The sequence below is a fragment of the Ranitomeya variabilis genome, chromosome 2 (assembly GCF_051348905.1).
Source record: "Ranitomeya variabilis isolate aRanVar5 chromosome 2, aRanVar5.hap1, whole genome shotgun sequence".
Taxonomy (NCBI): Eukaryota; Metazoa; Chordata; class Amphibia; order Anura; family Dendrobatidae; genus Ranitomeya; species Ranitomeya variabilis.
Window position 1 is genome coordinate 193,943,133 of NC_135233.1, and position 17,269 is coordinate 193,960,401.

Below are 17,269 nucleotides of genomic sequence, written 5' to 3' on the forward strand. Positions count from 1 at the left end.
GTGGAGGAGAGAAGGAGGTCTTGGGAGGACCGGAGATTACGTGAGGGAAGATATTGAGAGATTAGTTTGGAAATATACGGAGGAGAAAGGTTATGGATGGCTTTGCAGGTCAGTGTTAGAAGTTTAAACTGGATACGCTGGGAAATTGGGAGCCAGTGAAGAGATTTGCAAAAAGGGGAAGCTGGAGTGTAGCGAGGAGAGAGATTAATTATTCGGGCAGCAGAGTTAAGGACGGACTGGAGGGGTGCGAGAGTGTTAGAAGGTAGGCCACAGAGGAGGATGTTGCAGTAGTCGAGGAGGGAGATGATTAGGGCATGCACAAGCATTTTGGTAGAGTGAGGGTTGAGGAAAGGACGGATTCTGGAAATATTTTTGAGCTGGAGGCGACAGGAGGTGACGAGAGCTTGGATGTGCGATTTGAAGGACAGGGCAGAATCCCGGATTACTCCGAGGCAGCGGATTTTGGGGACAGGGGAAAGTGTGATTTCATTTATTTTGATAGATAGATCAGGTAGGGAAGATATGCGAGATGGAGGAAAGATAATTAGTTCAGATTTGTCCACATTGAGCTTGAGGAAACGAGAGGAGAAGGAGGATATGGCTGATAGACACTCTGGGATTCTGGAGAGCAGAGAGATGACATCTGGGCCAGAGAGGTAGATCTGAGTGTTATGAGCATATAGATGGTATTGGAAGCCATAGGACCTTATGAGTTGTCCCAGGCCAAGTGTATAGATTGAGAAGAGTAAGGGCCCAAGGACAGAGCCTTGAGGGACACAAACAGAGAGAGGGTGAGATGAAGAGGTAGTATGGGAGTAGGAGACGCTAAATGTGCGGTTGGTAAGGTATGACAAGATCCAAGATAGGGCGAGGTCTTTGACCCCAAAGGAAGAGAGGATCTGTAGTAGGAGGCAGTGGTCAACTGTGTCGAAGGCAGAGGACAGGTCTAGAAGGAGGAGTATAGAGAATTGTCTGTTAGCTTTGGCTGAAAGTAAGTCGTTAGTAATTTTGGTCATGGTAGTCTCAGTGGAATGGTGGGAACGGAAGCCAGATTGTAGGTTGTCGAAGAGAGAGTTAGATGCAAAGTGAGAGGAAAGCTCACCATGGACGTGCTGCTCAAGGAGTTTGGATGCAAATGGGAGCAAAGATATGGGGCGATAGCTGGACATAGCGCTTGGGTCAAGGGATGGCTTTTTGAGGATAGGTGTGATTGTGGCATGTTGGAAAGCAGTGGGGAAGGTACCAGAAGTTAGTGATAGGTTGAAGAGATGGGTTAGGGATGGGATTAGTGTGGTGGTGAAGGGGAGGAGGTGGGATGGGGTCAAGTGCACAAGTGGTGTGGTGTGATTTGGAGAGAAGATGAGCAAGCTCCCCTTCAGTGATTTTGGAGAGGGAAGTTATGGGTTTTGGGCATTGGTCTTTCATACAAAGGGGTTGTGGTGGTTTGACAGCAAAGACTTGCCGTGTTTGGTCGATCTTGTTTTGAAGTGCGTGGCAAAGTCCTCGGCAACGATTAGGGAACTCAGAGGGGGCAGTGGTGGGCGGAGGAGGGAGTTAAAAGTGTTGAACAACTGTTTGGGGTTGTGGGATAAGGAAGATACGAGGGTTGTGAAGTAGGCCTGTTTAGCAGAGGTGAGAGCTGATTTGAATGCCAGTGTTGCTTGTTTGAATGCAGTGAAATCATCTTGCAAATGTGTTTTCTTCCAACGCCGTTCTGCAATTCTGGATACTTGCCGAAGCTTTTTAGTGATGTTATTGTGCCAGGGTTTTATATTGGTTTGTCGCACTCTGCTATGCATGACAGGGGCAACCATGTCAATAGCTGATGCAAGAGTGGCATTGTAGAAAGCAGTGGCAGTGTCTGTGTCGTGGAGTGAGGATATGGATGATAGTGGTAGGATAGAGTCAGAGAGTGTGTGGGTGTCTAGGTGTGCGAGGTTCCTGCGTGGGTGCGCATGTTGCTGGACATGGGTGACCGGTGAGGACGACAGGGATGAGAAAGAGAAGATGGTGGTCGGATAGAGGGAGAGGGGAGGTGGTGAAGTTAGATAGGGAGCAGAAACGGGTGAAGACAAGGTCTTATGTGTGTCCGTCTGTGTGGGTGGCTGAGGGGGACCACTGGGTAAGTCCAAAGGATGAAGTAAGCGACAGGAGTATTTAAAAAAATGGCGTGTGGGCCCCCGAACTTTCTCACACAATGAGTGATGACGTTAGTGAGGTGACTGGGGTTCATCAGCTATGAACTCAGTTGACCTTTCTCACATCAGTTCTACACACTGCAGGACTGTAATCACACTCCTGTCTCAGTGTGTTCCGGCTGGTGTGGAGAGCAGTCGCATCATGCCATCGCTCAACAAACTACCCAGATGTAGCAGAGCTGGAGTTATTCATGGTACAGCATCACATAGGGATTCTCGATTGACAGGTGAGTAATATGGTGGTTTATTTTATAGTAACAAATGGGAAAAAAAAGGACAGGGAGTATTTATTTAAAATAAAGGAGTCTGTCTTTCACTTAAGGGACTTTGTTTTGGCTGTGTATTTTTTACAATATGACGCCTCTTATTGATGTCTCTCCATTACTAACCCCTGGGCTTGATGTCAACTGACAATACAAAGGTGACATCAACCCTATTACCCCACTCTTATAGATGCGCCATTTCCCGGGTGGCTGAAGGCTGATGTTCTTTCTCTGGGAGTTGACCAATATCCATGGCCCCTTCCTAGCCTATTAATATCAGCCCGCTGCTGTCTGCCTAGCCTTTGCTGGTTATTAATTATATGGGGGACTCTACGTCATTGTCTATTGTTGGAGGGGCCCCCATTTTTGTTGTAACCAGTAAAAGCTATGTATACAGATGTGAGCTGATATTAATAGCCCACGAACCCCCATGAGTATTACCTTCTTCACAGGCTATATGCATCAGCCCCCAGCTGTCGGCTTTCCCTCAGCTGGTTATTAAAAATTCTGGGGATTTTTTCTTTAACGTCTTTAATTGAGCCAAATACATGTACAGTAAGCTGCATGGCACTGATTATCTATCTATCTTAGTAAACTACCTTGAAATAACAGAGAAATCCTGTATGTAAAAGCAAATGTTGAAAACGCATTGCATATGGATGCTAAGTGAGAAAAATCGCGGCGTTCTCAAATGACATTCGTCCAACTTTTTGGGACCAACATGGGACCGATTTTCTAAACGCAGAAAAGTGACCATGGTCCTCTTAGCTGCTTCACTAATTAGTTCTCTCCTTGCTTGAGATGTCAGGTTAGGTGGACGGTCTTGGTAGGTATACTCCTTCCATTTTTGGATGATGTATTGATCAGTGCTCTGTGAGATGTTAGCTTGGGTTATTTTTTATGACCTAACCCTGCTTTACTTTTCTCCACAACTTTATCCCTGACCTGTCTGGTGGGCTCCTTGCTTTTTATGATGCTGGTTGATCCCTAATGTTCTCAAACCTCTGAGGCCTTCACAGTACAGCTGTAATTATACTGAGGATAACTTACACCCAGGTGGACTTAAGTTACCGTACTAAATATGTGACTTCTGGAGGCAATTGGTCACTCAGGAATTTATTTAGGGGTCTCAGACTACAAGGGGCTGAATACTAATGCACGTCACAATTTTCAGATTTATGTTTTAAAAATAATCAGGAAACCCTGTATCATTTCCTTTACACGTCACAAATACTTGTTACTTTATGTTGGTATCACACAAAATCCCAATAAAATACATTTGTTTGTGGGAGTAACGTGTAGTTCATGAGGTATGATTTTTTTTTTTCCAAGATGCTGTATGTATGAAAAATCTGCAGCAGATATTAAGGGCTGTCGTGTTTTTTTATGATCTTGGCATCCCATTTCTATAGGAACCAGACAACCCTGAATATGAATATAGCTTCAGTCCTGACCAGCAGTTCTTGTATTTTCACTGAGCTAAAAAAACCGTCATCCAGCATCTTACAGCTCTAGGAAAGAGAATTGTATGGATTACTCCTGGCACGAGCCTCCTCCATGGAAATCCCATCATTAATTACCAGGCCGCCTAAACAGACGATAAGGGGGAGACGTTACTGACAAGGACAATGCGAAATAAAGCCACAAATAGAGCTTAAAATGGGCCACAAATACCAGAAATAGGAGAAAAAAATAAAAAAAAGCCTCAGTACTGTGATACGAGGTGCAGCCACTAATGTGATTATCCACTTTGATTCCCTGTAACAGGTTTCTTCTACGATCTCCTCCCTGTAATGCTTCGTAAACTTTCTGTATTCCCATGAAGCCTGTCACATCCCCTTTATGTATTCAGGAGATCTCATGCACATGTAAGTAGATTGGGGGATGAAATTCTGCTGACACATTCCCTTTAAGGGGGTGTCCAGGCTTGTGGATATAGCCTGCAGTCACAGTGCACCCTGTGAGGCATCTCCGATGGGTGGGAATGGGTGGGTATGTAACTGTAAGTATGTGATCTGTATACTCCCGGCCACATTCCAACTAGACATATGAGGCCGCACACACCTAGTTGGGATGTGACTGCATGCACGGAAATGACAGGGCCAGGACAAACGATTTTGGTGTCACAGGCAGATGAAGTTGACGGTGCCCCCTGATGAACCCTCAGCACCCAAGTAATGTAGTGAGTCTGAGACTAACGTTGGAGCACCCTTAAAGTACCACCACCCCTTTTTTTCCACAAACAATACCAGCAAAAGTAAAAAAATAAAAAAAAATGATGTCCTTTATGGATGAGGCTCAGAGAGTGCGTCTTCAATGTTAGATATGGAATTCGTCATTGTTTGTGGGTCATTTACACAATGCGAAGGATACATTTATTATTATGATTATGTGTTGCTTATATAGCGCCATTAATTCCACAGCGCTTTACAGACATCATTATCACGGTCCCTATTGGGGCTCACAATGTAGATTCCCTATCAGTCTTTGGAGTGCGGGAGGAACCCGGAGGAAGCGCACTTAAACACGAGGAGAACCCGGAGGAAACGCACCTAAACACGAGAACCCAGTGGAAACGCTCCTAAACACGAGGAGAACCCGGAGGAAACGCGCCTAAACATGAGGAGACCCCGGAGGAAGCGCACCTAAACACGAGCAGATCCCGGAGGAAGCGCACCTTAACACGAGGAGAACCTGGAGGAAGCACACCTAAACACGAGGAGAACCCGGAGGAAACTTTCCTAAACACGAGCAGAACCCGGAGGAAGCGCACCTAAACACGAGGAGAACCCGGAGGAAGCGCACCTAAACACGAAGAGAACCCGGAGGAAGCGCACCTGAACACAAGGAGAACATACAAACTCCTTGCAGATGTCGTCCTTGATGGGATTTTAACCCATGACCCCAATGCTGCAAAGCGACAGTGCTAACCACTGAGCCACCATGTACAATGTAAGCTACTGAGCCACCACACTGCTGAATAAATAGCGATAATAGATAAATGGCGATATTCATCCCTGACCTCCTATGTTTTATGTCAGTCCCCAGGACGGTCATGGAAACTAAGATACTTCCCTGTAACGGGGGCTGTTTGGTTTCAGTTAAAGGGTCCCTCATTCGCAAGACGCCCTAATGGAAACTAAACAGACCCCATTACAGATAAAGGGATACACATGATTGTTTATAAAGAAGCTTCCATCAACATTTCTATCCTCTTAAGGCCACGGCCACACGGTCAGTATTTGGTCAGTATTTTACCTCAGTATTTGTAGCCAAAACCAGGAGTGGGTGATAATACAGAAGTGGTGCATATGTTTCTATTATACTTTTCCTCTGATTGTTTCTCTCCTGGTTTTGGATGGGAAATCCTGACAAAATACTGACCGTGTGATTCTGGTGTAAAAGGGATATCCTGGACTTTTTGTCCACGGCGCCGTTCTACAATGGTAGGAGATGGTGGGTTTTGTTGTTATCAGTCTTTCTCTGACTCCGGACCTTACAGGAACCACAGCACTGATGAGACCAGTCAGTACCACAGATAAACACTTACATCCAGGGACCTTATGGATCTCATCTTCTGTGATTGGAGTTGTTGCTTACTTTTCATCTCCATCTTGTCCAGACGCCATGATGACTTCTCTTCATCCACAGCTCGTCTCTCCATATTCCATCTTCTCCGCGCTTCTGCAGCACGTCTCCACACGGTGCCCCTTAAAAATAAGTTACTACAATGCTCCTGAATAAAAAATATCTGTCCATATTATGCCCTAAATAAGCCTCCTGTAGTATATGGCCACCACACTGCCCACCTTCGTGATCTATAACCGCTACACTGTCTGCCATTATCAGCTATAACCTTTACACCTTATTAACCACAGCCTATACCGGAGGGGGGAGGGATTTGCTGCTGACACTGTTATAGGGGTAATGTCCCCCATCCCGGCTACTTCCAGGTATATATGATCACTTTCCTGCTATAGATGCTCCCCCATCCTGGTATATGTGCCCCCTATCACGCCGCACACACAAAAAAAATTGTACTCGCCTGCCCTCCACTCCCTCGGCATCCTGTTCTGATGCTGACTTCAGCATGTAAGCCGCGCATGGTGTCACTGCCGGAATATTCACTGCTCTCCGCGCCAGGGATTATGGGAGTAGGGAGCAGTGAATATTAATTTTACTTAGTAGCGGGCACACGTGATCGCCCAGCGGCTGTGGCAAATACTGCCCGCTATTAAAGAGACTATTGTCGGCTGAAAATGCCAATAACTGGCTTAGACTGACAGCCTAACATAGAGGGGCCCCTGACAATTGATTATTAGGGATCCGGCATTTTAGATTTTGGGCTGTCGATCCCTTTGTTCTCCCATATATAGGCCGCGGCCTGGGGTGCTGGACAGAGTGAGTGCCCTGGTCATAGGAGGGACCCCGAGATGTCTGCCGGCTAGACGATCAGCCCCACCACTGACCTGCCGACAGCCATCCGATGTGTATGGCACTTAACCCTTTATGCTTCTTGCCATCTTTTCCTGGCTTTAGCTTATAAAACTCCTGAAGAACTTGCTGTGTGATTCCAACCTCCCACGATAATGTCAGGAGGCCTCTTATCGGCATCTGATAAGAGCCGCAGTATATCTCCTGGTCCACACATCACAATATTCAGGCATTTCAAGGCCGGTCGTCTACCAAAGTCAAAGTACAGGGTGAAGGCTGCAGGTTGGAAAACTCGTGACCACGTTCTCACGTAGAAATAGGTAGCATCTTTAGTGCTGAATTTATCCTAGAAAAGAAAAAACAAATCTGGGAAACTGAAGACTAAGGGCTCCGTTCACACCATGAACTTTTGGGCAGTTTTTGATGTTACAGATTTTCTGCGCCATTAAGTAAAATAGGTCACTTGCATTTTTTATAAACTATGCAGCATAAATCAAAATGTAATCGACATAGCCTAAAATACGTGAATGTGGATTTCTGAACTTCATGCCAAGACATCAGATTTTCTTCTGATTCGCTCTGGATTGGAGGAGACGGCACAATCCACCTGATGTTTTCTTCCTGCCCAGAGAGATTGCTAGAGGAGGGTTCACAGCTGTAAACCTGTCCGGATTACTGATGGATCGCACTCTTTGGTTGGCGTCTAAATAGGTGGCTCCTCCGCCAATCTGGGGACCGTGGGAAAACAATGTACAGTCAGCTGAGGATACATCGGGGGTTCAGAGGAGCAGTCGTCTGAAGGTCACCCTACTTATTGGACAGTGGTTCAGTAAACCCATCGTTCAGCTGGCGCTCCCATACACTGGAGCACTTGTTCGGCCAACGTCTCCTGTGTTCTCCAAGAGCCATTGCCAGACATGACTAGAGACGGCTCATCTGGAGAACAATGCGATCGGCCTTATAAAATTGGTTGTGATCGATCTGACCTGTTGTGAATTCCGTTCTGGAGCTCCCTCCTGTGGTTGCTAATGGTATTTTTGTGAGTTCTGCCCTTGGGCTCCCTCTGGTGGTTTCGAGTGGAACTGCTGCTCCTTTAGGTAGCTGTAGCAGCTGCCTTCACTGATCGCCTTGCCTGGGTTTGTTATTTAAACCTGCTCTGGGCTTTAGTTCATGCCAGCTGTCAATGTTCTTGGTTGGATTTGGTTCTCTCTTTGGATTTCTCATATGGCCTGTCCTTGTCAGAAAAAGATAAGTTTTTGCTAGTTCTTGTTTGTCCATTTGTTTGGACTCTATTGCTCTGCAAATATGTCTCTTTTTGTCCAGCTTGACACTATGTCATATTCAGACTAGCTGGAAGCTCTGGGGAAGCAGATTTGCCCCTCCACACCGTGAGTCGGTGTGGAGTTCATTTTTGTAAACTCTGCGTGGATTTTGTAGTTTTTAATACTGACCGCACAGTATCCTTTTCTCTGTCTATCAAGTTTAGTATTGGCCTCCTTTGCTGAAATCTGATTTCATTTCTGTGTACGTCATTTCCCTCTCCACTCACAGTCAATATTTGTGGGGGGCTGTCTTTCCTTTGGGGGTTTTCTCTGAGGCAAGATAGCTTTCTATTTCCTACTTTAGGGGTAGTTAGCTCTTAGGCTGTGACGAGGTGTCTAGGGAGAGTCAGGAACATCCCACGGCTATTACTAATGTTGTTGTTAGGATTAGGAACTGCGGTCAGTAGAGTTACCACCTCCTCAGAGCTCGTCCCATGTTGCGTTTTAGCCACCAGGTCATATCAGTGTGGCCTCTTAACCACCAGGTCATAACAGTACAGCTGGCCCACAATGTGTTAAATGCATCTCAAAAGAGGGAAAAGAAGGTTCTGAGTCATTTTTTTTTTCCTTTGTAGCTTGTTTTGTCTTTTTTTTCCCCTTAATCTCTTGGTGGTTCAGGATTTTGATGCTGATATGGAGGTTCAGGGTCTGTCCTTGCGTGTGGATCAACTCGCTGCAAGGGTACAGAGTATCCAAGATTATGTTGTCCAGACTCTGGTATTAGAGCCTAGAATTCCTATTCCTGATTTGTTTTCTGGGGATAGATCTAAATTTTTGAACTTCAAAAATAATTGCAGATTGTTTTTTGCTCTGAGACCCCGTTCCTCTGGTGACCCCATTCAGCAGGTGAAGATTGTTATTTCTTTGCTGCGTGGCGACCCGCAGGACTGGGCATTCTCCCTTGAGCCAGGAAATCCTGCATTGCTCAATATTGACGCATTTTTTCAAGCGCTCGGATTGCTGTATGACGAGCCTAATTCTGTGGATCAGGCAGAAAAGACTTTGCTGGCTCTGTGTCAGGGTCAGGAAGCAGCAGAAGTATACTGCCAGAAATTTAGAAAGTGGTCTGTGCTCACAAAATGGAATGAGTATGCCCTGGCAGCGATTTTCAGAAAGGGTCTTTCTGAAGCCCTTAAAGATGTTATGGTGGGGTTTCCCACGCCTGCTGGTCTGAATGAGTCAATGTCTTTGGCCATTCAGATCGATTGGCGTCTGCGCGAGCGCAAGGTGGTGCACCATAAGGCAGTGTCCTCTGAGCAGAGTCCTGAGCCTATGCAATGTGATAGGATTTTGACTAGAGCAGAAAGGCAGAAATTCAGACGTCAGAATGGCCTGTGTTTTTACTGTGGTGATTCTGCTCATGCTATTTCTGATTGCCCTAAGCGTACTAAGAGGGTCCCTAGGTCTGTTACCATTGGTACTGTACAGCCTAGGTTTCTCTTGTCTGTTACCCTGATTTGCTCATTGTCGTCCTTTTCTGTTATGGCACTGCCCTGAATTTAATGGACTTAGAATTTGCCAAGCACTGTGGTTTTTCCTTGGAGCCTTTGCAGAGCCCTATTCCCTTAAGGGGGATTGATGCTACGCCATTGGCCAAGAATAAACCTCAGTACTGGACACAGTTAACCATGTACATGGCTCCAGCACATCAGGAAAATATTCGTTTTTTGGTGTTGCATAATTTGCATGATGTTGTTGTGCTGGGTTTTCCATGGTTACAGGTACATAATCCAGTGCTGGATTGGAGATCTATGTCTGTAACTGGTTGGGGTTGTCAGGGGATACATAGTGATATTCCTTTGATGTCAATTTCCTCACCCCCTTCTTCTGAAGTTCCTGAGTTTTTGTCGGATTTCCAGGATATATTTGATGAGCCCAAGTCCAGTTCCCTGCCTCCTCATAGGGACTGCGATTGTGCCATTAATTTGATTCCAGGCTGTAAGTTCCCTAAGGGCCGACTTTTCAACCTGTCTGTGCCAGAGCATGCCGCTATGCGGAGTTATGTAAAGGAGTCCTTGGAGAAGGGGCATATTCGCCCGTCTTCGTCATCGTTGGGGGCTGGATTCTTCTTTGTTACCAAGAAGGATGGCTCCTTGAGACCCTGTATAGATTATCGCCTTCTCAATAAGATCACGGTCAAATTCCAGTACCCTTTACTTTCTGACTTGTTTGCTCGGATTAAGGGTGCCAGTTGGTTTACTAAAATCGACCTTCGAGGGACGTATAATCTCGTGCGTATTAAACAAGGTGATGAATGGAAAACAGCATTTAATACGCCCGAAGGCCATTTTGAATATCTTGTGATGCCATTCGGGCTCTCTAATGCTCCATCGGTATTTCAGTCCTTTATGCATGATATCTTCCGGAATTATCTGGATAAATTCATGATTGTGTATTTGGATGATATTTTGGTTTTTTCCGATGATTGGGAGTCTCATGTGAAGCAGGTTAGGATGGTGTTTCAGGTCCTTCGTGCTAATGCGTTGTTTGTGAAGGGGTCTAAGTGCCTCTTTGGAGTTCAGAAGGTTTCTTTTTTGGGTTTCATTTTTTCTCCCTCGGCTATTGAAATGGACCCTGTTAAAGTCCAGGCCATTCATGATTGGACTCAACCCACATCTGTAAAGAGCCTTCAGAAATTTTTGGGCTTTGCTAATTTTTATCGCCGCTTTATTGCTAATTTTTCTAGTGTGGTGAAGCCTCTGACCGATTTGACGAAGAAAGGCGCTGATGTGATGAATTGGTCCTCTGCGGCTGTTGAGGCCTTTCAGGAGCTTAAACGTCGTTTTACTTCTGCCCCTGTGTTGCGTCAGCCAGATGTTTCGCTCCCTTTTCAGGTTGAGGTTGATGCTTCTGAGATTGGGGCAGGGGCCGTTTTGTCTCAGAGAAATTCTGATGGCTCTTTGATGAAACCATGTGCTTTCTTCTACAGAAAGTTTTCGCCTGCTGAGCGTAATTATAATGTCGGCAATCGGGAGTTGTTGGCTATGAAGTGGGCATTTGAGGAGTGGCGACATTGGCTTGAGGGAGCAAAGCATCGCGTGGTGGTCTTGACTGATCATAAGAATCTGATTTACCTCGAGTCTGCTAAGCGGTTGAATCCTAGACAAGCTCGGTGGTCTCTGTTTTTCTCCCGTTTTGATTTTGTGGTCTCGTATATTCCAGGATCTAAGAATGTGAAGGCTGATGCCCTTTCTAGGAGTTTTTTGCCTGACTCTCCGGGAATTCTTGAGCCGGCTGGGATCCTCAAGGAGGGGGTGATTCTTTGTGCCATCTCCCCTGATTTGCGGCGGGTACTTCAGGAGTTTCAGGCTGATAAACCTGACCGCTGTCCAGTGGGGAGACTGTTTGTTCCTGATAGATGGACTAGCAGGGTAATTTCTGAGATTCATTGTTCGGTGTTGGCTGGTCACCCTGGGATTTTCGGTACCAGAGATTTGGTGGCTAGGTCCTTTTGGTGGCCTTCCTTGTCGCGGGATGTGCGTTCGTTTGTGCAGTCCTGTGGGACCTGTGCTCGGGCTAAGCCTTGCTGTTCCTGTGCCAGTGGGTTGCTTTTGCCTTTGCCTATTCCTGAGAGGCCCTGGACGCATATTTCCATGGATTTTATTTCTGATCTTCCTGTTTCTCAGAAGATGTCTGTCATCTGGGTGGTTTGTGACCGTTTTTCTAAGATCGTCCATTTGGTACCGTTGCCTAAGTTGCCTTCCTCCTCTGATTTGGTTCCATTATTTTTTCAGCAAGTGGTTCGTTTACATGGTATTCCGGAGAATATTGTGTCTGACAGAGGTTCCCAGTTCGTTTCTAGGTTTTGGCGGTCCTTTTGTGCTAGAATGGGCATTGATTTGTTTTTTTTCTTCAGCATTCCATCCTCCGACAAATGGCCAAACGGAGCGAACCAATCAGACCTTGGAAACCTATTTGAGATGCTTCGTGTCTGCTGATCAGGATGATTGGGTGACCTTTTTGCCGTTGGCCGAGTTTTCCCTTAATAATCGGGCTAGTTCGGCTACCTTGGTTTCGCCTTTTTTTTGTAACTTTGGTTTTCATCCTCGTTTTTCTTCGGGGCAGCTTGAGCCTTCTGACTGTCCTGGTGTGGATTCTGTGGTGGACAGGTTGCAGCAAATTTGGACTCATGTGGTGGACAATTTGACGTTGTCTCAGGAAAAGGCTCAACGTTTTGCTAACCGTCGTCGGTGTGTTGGTCCCCGGCTTCGTGTTGAGGATTTGGTCTGGTTGTCTTCTCGTCATGTTCCTATGAAGGTTTCTTCCCCTAAGTTCAAGCCTCGCTTTATTGGGCCTTATAAGATTTCTGAAATTATCAATCTGGTGTCTTTTCGTTTGGCCCTTCCAGCTTCTTTTTCCATTCATAATGTGTTCCATAGATCCTTGTTGCGGAGATATGTGGTACCTATGGTTCCCTCCGTTGATCCTCCTGCTCCGGTGTTGGTTGAGGGGGAATTGGAATATGTGGTGGAGAAGATTTTGGATTCTCGTTTTTCGAGGCGGAGGCTCCAATATCTGGTCAAGTGGAAGGGTTATGGCCAGGAGGATAATTCTTGGGTTGTTGCCTCCGATGTTCATGCTGCCGATTTGGTTCGTGCTTTCCATTTGGCTCGTCTTGATTGGCCGGGGAGCTCTGGTGAGGGTTCGGTGACCCCTCCTCAAGGGGGGGGTACTGTTGTGAATTCCGTTCTGGAGCTCCCGCCTGTGGTTGCTAATGGTATTTTTGTGAGTTCTGCCCTTGGGCTCCCTCTGGTGGTTTCGAGTGGAACTGCTGCTCCTTTAGGTAGCTGTAGCAGCTGCCTTCACTGATCGCCTTGCCTGGGTTTGTCATTTAAACCTGCTCTGGGCTTTAGTTTATGCCAGCTGTCAATGTTCTTGGTTGGATTTGGTTCTCTCCTTGGATTTCTCATATGGCCTGTCCTTGTCAGAAAAAGATAAGTTTTTGCTAGTTCTTGTTTGTCCATTTGTTTGGACTCTATTGCTCTGCAAATATGTCTCTTTTTGTCCAGCTTGACACTATGTCATATTCAGACTAGCTGGAAGCTCTGGGGAAGCAGATTTGCCCCTCCACACCGTGAGTCGGTGTGGAGTTCATTTTTGTAAACTCTGCGTGGATTTTGTAGTTTATAATACTGACCGCACAGTATCCTTTTCTCTCTGTCTATGAAGTTTAGTATTGGCCTCCTTTGCTGAAATCTGATTTCATTTCTGTGTACGTCATTTCCCTCTCCACTCACAGTCAATATTTGTGGGGGGCTGTCTTTCCTTTGGGGGTTTTCTCTGAGGCAAGATAGCTTTCTATTTCCTACTTTAGGGGTAGCTAGCTCTTAGGCTGTGACGAGGTGTCTAGGGAGAGTCAGGAACATCCCACAGCTATTACTAGTGTTGTTGTTAGGATTAGGAACTGCGGTCAGTAGAGTTACCACCTCCTCAGAGCTCGTCCCATGTTGCGTTTTAGCCACCAGGTCATATCAGTGTGGCCTCTTAACCACCAGGTCATAACACTGACCCCCCAACGATAAAGTGTCCAGGGCCCCATGCACGTTACACTATCAGCCAAGGAAGGCCGGTATGGTGGCTTCAATCGACATTAGTTTAGTGTAAATTGGGGGCTTAACTCCTTGCTGACATATGACGAATAGTCAAATCATATGCCGGCTTTTTGACTTTGATTCAGGCTCAGGAACTGAGCATGCGTCTTTCCCATGTATATTACAAGTGATCACATGATGGAAGCTTCAAGTCTCCTAAGGCTTCTTTTACACTTACCGTGATTTTAGCTGCCCATTTTTTGAGGGACGTATCGCTGTGATTTTCCTGGTCTGTCGCAAAAACGGGCCGTAAGAATATTGCGGATCGCCGTTTTTTTCTGGATTAGAATAGTAGGGAAAAAGTAGGGACCAAAAAAAAAAACCCAGCGATCCGCAAAAACGGAATTCAAGCTTCCGTTGTTTTTGCAGCCCGTGTCCGTAAGCCTTGAAATATATTGAGCAAGCTCGATATTTTTTCACGGCCGTAAATACGGCCCATACGGCGCTCCTACAAATTTTTGCAGCCCCATAGAAATGCTTGGGGGCCGAAAAAACACGGCAAGTGTAAAACCAGCCTAAGGGGACGACCCAATACAGTAAAAACTGAAAATCTAAAAAAAACCTTTCAAATTACCCCCTTTATCACCAATAAATATGAAGAAATAAACACACATATGGTATTATGTCTGTAAAGGGCCGATCTATCAAAGTATAAAATGAATTAAGCCGATCGATAAACGGCGTAATGAGAAAAAATCACAACGTGCCACAATATTGCAAAAAAATGGAAGAGGCGGCGATCAAAACATCATATCTACCCCAAAATGGTATGGGAGGAACATCCGATCAGGGCCCAAAAAATAAGTAGTCACCCGCCCCAGATCCCAAAAAATGAAAATGTTACAGCTCTCAAGCAAAAGACACAAACACAAGCAAAGGTTTTGTCTTTTCTCCTTTTTTGTTCTTCACACGTTTTCAAGTTGTTTTTTCACCACTTAACAAACTATAAATGTTTGGCATCTGCATGCTTGTACCAACCTGGAGAATCGGTCAGTTTTACCGTGCAATGAATATGATAAATAACCGCCCCCCCCTCCCAATTTTTTTTTTTAAATTGCGCTTTATTTTGCCATTTCAGCGCACTTGGAATTGTATTTCTACTTTCCGGGGCGTAACACGATAAAATGAAATTATTCAAAAATAGAATTCCTCCTGCAAAAAGCATGTCCTCGTATGGCTGTGCAGGTGGAAAAATAAGAGTCTGAAAAGCCAAAATACAAGAATGAAAAATGGCCATGATGGGAAGGGGTTAAGGTGTATGGCCTCCTGTAAGGGATGATTGATTAGGTCGAGCATCTCATTGCCCTTTTATACAAGCAGTAGGACTTTTGTGTAGCCGATTTGTTATTCGGCAGTCACTTGATGGTTTCGCCCTTGCAGCTTCCTCAGGCTCTTCCTTCATGGTTTGTGTTTTGCGTCTCTGCTTTTTCAGGTGACGAGCAGCGCGGTTGTGCAGGCTTATATATCCAGAATCCGAGAGGTTAACCCCACAATCAATGCTTTAGTGTGCGATCGGTTTGAGGAAGCCTTACGTGAAGCCAAGGCAGTCGATGACTTGGTGTCCTCTGGGACGCAGGATCAGGCCACCCTTAAAGAAAACTATCCTCTCCTGGGCGTCCCGTTAACGGTTAAGGAAGCATTCGCTGTACAAGGTGAGATGACGTCTCTTCCTCTCATGTTCAGACTTTCTTTCCAGCCTTTTCTGACCTTTGTCTTCCAATACTTTGTGTCCCCGGTTCCTAGGCATGCCGCAGAGCTCCGGACTCGTATCGCGGCGTTCGTTCCTCTCCGAACACGATGCCGCTGTGGTGTCGAGGCTGAAGAGAGTGGGAGCGATTCCTCTGGGGATGACGAACTGCAGTGAGCTGTGCATGTGGTACGAGTCCAGTAACAACGTATATGGCCGGACCAGGAACCCCTATAACCCTCAGCACATAGTGGGGGGCAGTTCGGGTACGTTGCACATGTGGAGATTTTGTGAGTCAGCAAAACAAAAAAATGTTAACTAAGGAGAAAATTCAGAGTGGTCAACACATTATATGAGCACAAACGTTAGCGCCGTACGGCTCTGTGCACACAGGCGGCATTGCTCTCACCAGATCCATGGTGGATGTGTAGGGGCCATTCTGCTGCTTCCCACCCTGTCCCTCATGGACTTATAATAGGTCCACGGTTTGGGGTTTTCCTGACTAAGAGCAATGGAAATCTGAAGAAAAAGAATAGAAGTGCCTAATCCCATATAACCGCCAATCCCGGGGCTATTGTCACACCTCTTCATCCTCCGCAGTTGACCCTCGGGCTCTAAAGAGCAGCGGATGCGTCCAGTGGCACCACGCACTCCCCAGTACAGTATATGGCACGACTGCACATAGTACTATATGTTCCTTCATATTCATGATTACTAGAACACAAATCAGTGGAAAGCTGTGAGTACAGCTCCCTGTCACTTGGCTCCGCACCAAGGAGTGTGCAGATGCAGTGTGCCGCGGGGGTCCTACGTTTTGAGAGCGAGGAGTGTGCAGAGTCAGTGTGCAGCGGGGGTCCTACGTTTTGAGAGGGAGGAGTGTGCGGAGGCTGTGTGCAGCAGGAGATCCTGCGTCTGTCTGAGAGCAAGGAGTGTGCGGAGGCTGTGTGCAGCAGGAGATCCTGTGTCAGTCTGAGAGCGAGGAGTGTGCGGAGGCTGTGTGCAGCAGGAGATCCTGCGTCTGTCTGAGAGCGAGGAGTGTGCGGAGGCTGTGTGCAGCAGGAGATCCTGTGTCAGTCTGAGAGCGAGGAGGGGCGTCAGATTGGTAAGGAGACCACCCACTCCCATCCTGCTTGTCTGTAACCATAGACAGATCGGTCTGGATAACAGGCAGTGGACGGCACCTTTTCACAGTTACAGTTATATGAAAACGTTTGGGCACCCCTATTAATCTTAAGCTTAATGTTTTATAAAAATTGTTTTTTTTGCAACAGCTATTTCAGTTTCATATATCTAATAACTGTTGGACACAGTAATGTTTCTGCCTTGAAATGAGGTTTATTGTACTAACAGAAAATGTGCAATCTGCATTCAAACAAAATTTGACAGGTGCATAAGTATGGGCACCCTTATCATTTTCTTGTTTTAAATACTCCTACCTACTTTTTACTGACTTACTAAAGCACTTTTTTTGGTTTTGCAACCTCATTGAGCTTTGAACTTCATAGCCAGGTGTATGCAATCATGAGAAAAGCTACTTAAAGTGGCCACTTGCAAGTTGTTCTCCTGTTTAAATCTCCTCTGAAGAGTGGCATCATGGGCTCCTCAAAACAACTGTCAAATGATCTGAAAACAAAGATTATTCAACATAGTTGTTCAGGGGAAGGATACAAAAAGCTGTCTCAGAGATTTAACCTGTCAATTTCCACTGTGAGGAACATAGTAAGGAAATGGAAGAACACAGGTACAGTTCTTGTTAAGGCCAGAAGTGGCAGGC

The 17,269-nt window shown here is 46.0% G+C and overlaps 1 protein-coding gene across 1 annotated transcript in view; it reads left to right on the forward strand.

Moving 5' to 3' along the window:
• Positions 1-17,269, forward strand: part of FAAH2 (fatty acid amide hydrolase 2) — a 57,384-nt gene that overhangs the window by 13,220 nt on the left and 26,895 nt on the right. The window contains exons 2-3 of the mRNA XM_077283367.1: positions 15,241-15,460; positions 15,552-15,761. Coding sequence (XP_077139482.1) covers positions 15,241-15,460; positions 15,552-15,761 — 430 coding nt within the window. The remainder of the gene's footprint in view (positions 1-15,240; positions 15,461-15,551; positions 15,762-17,269) is intronic.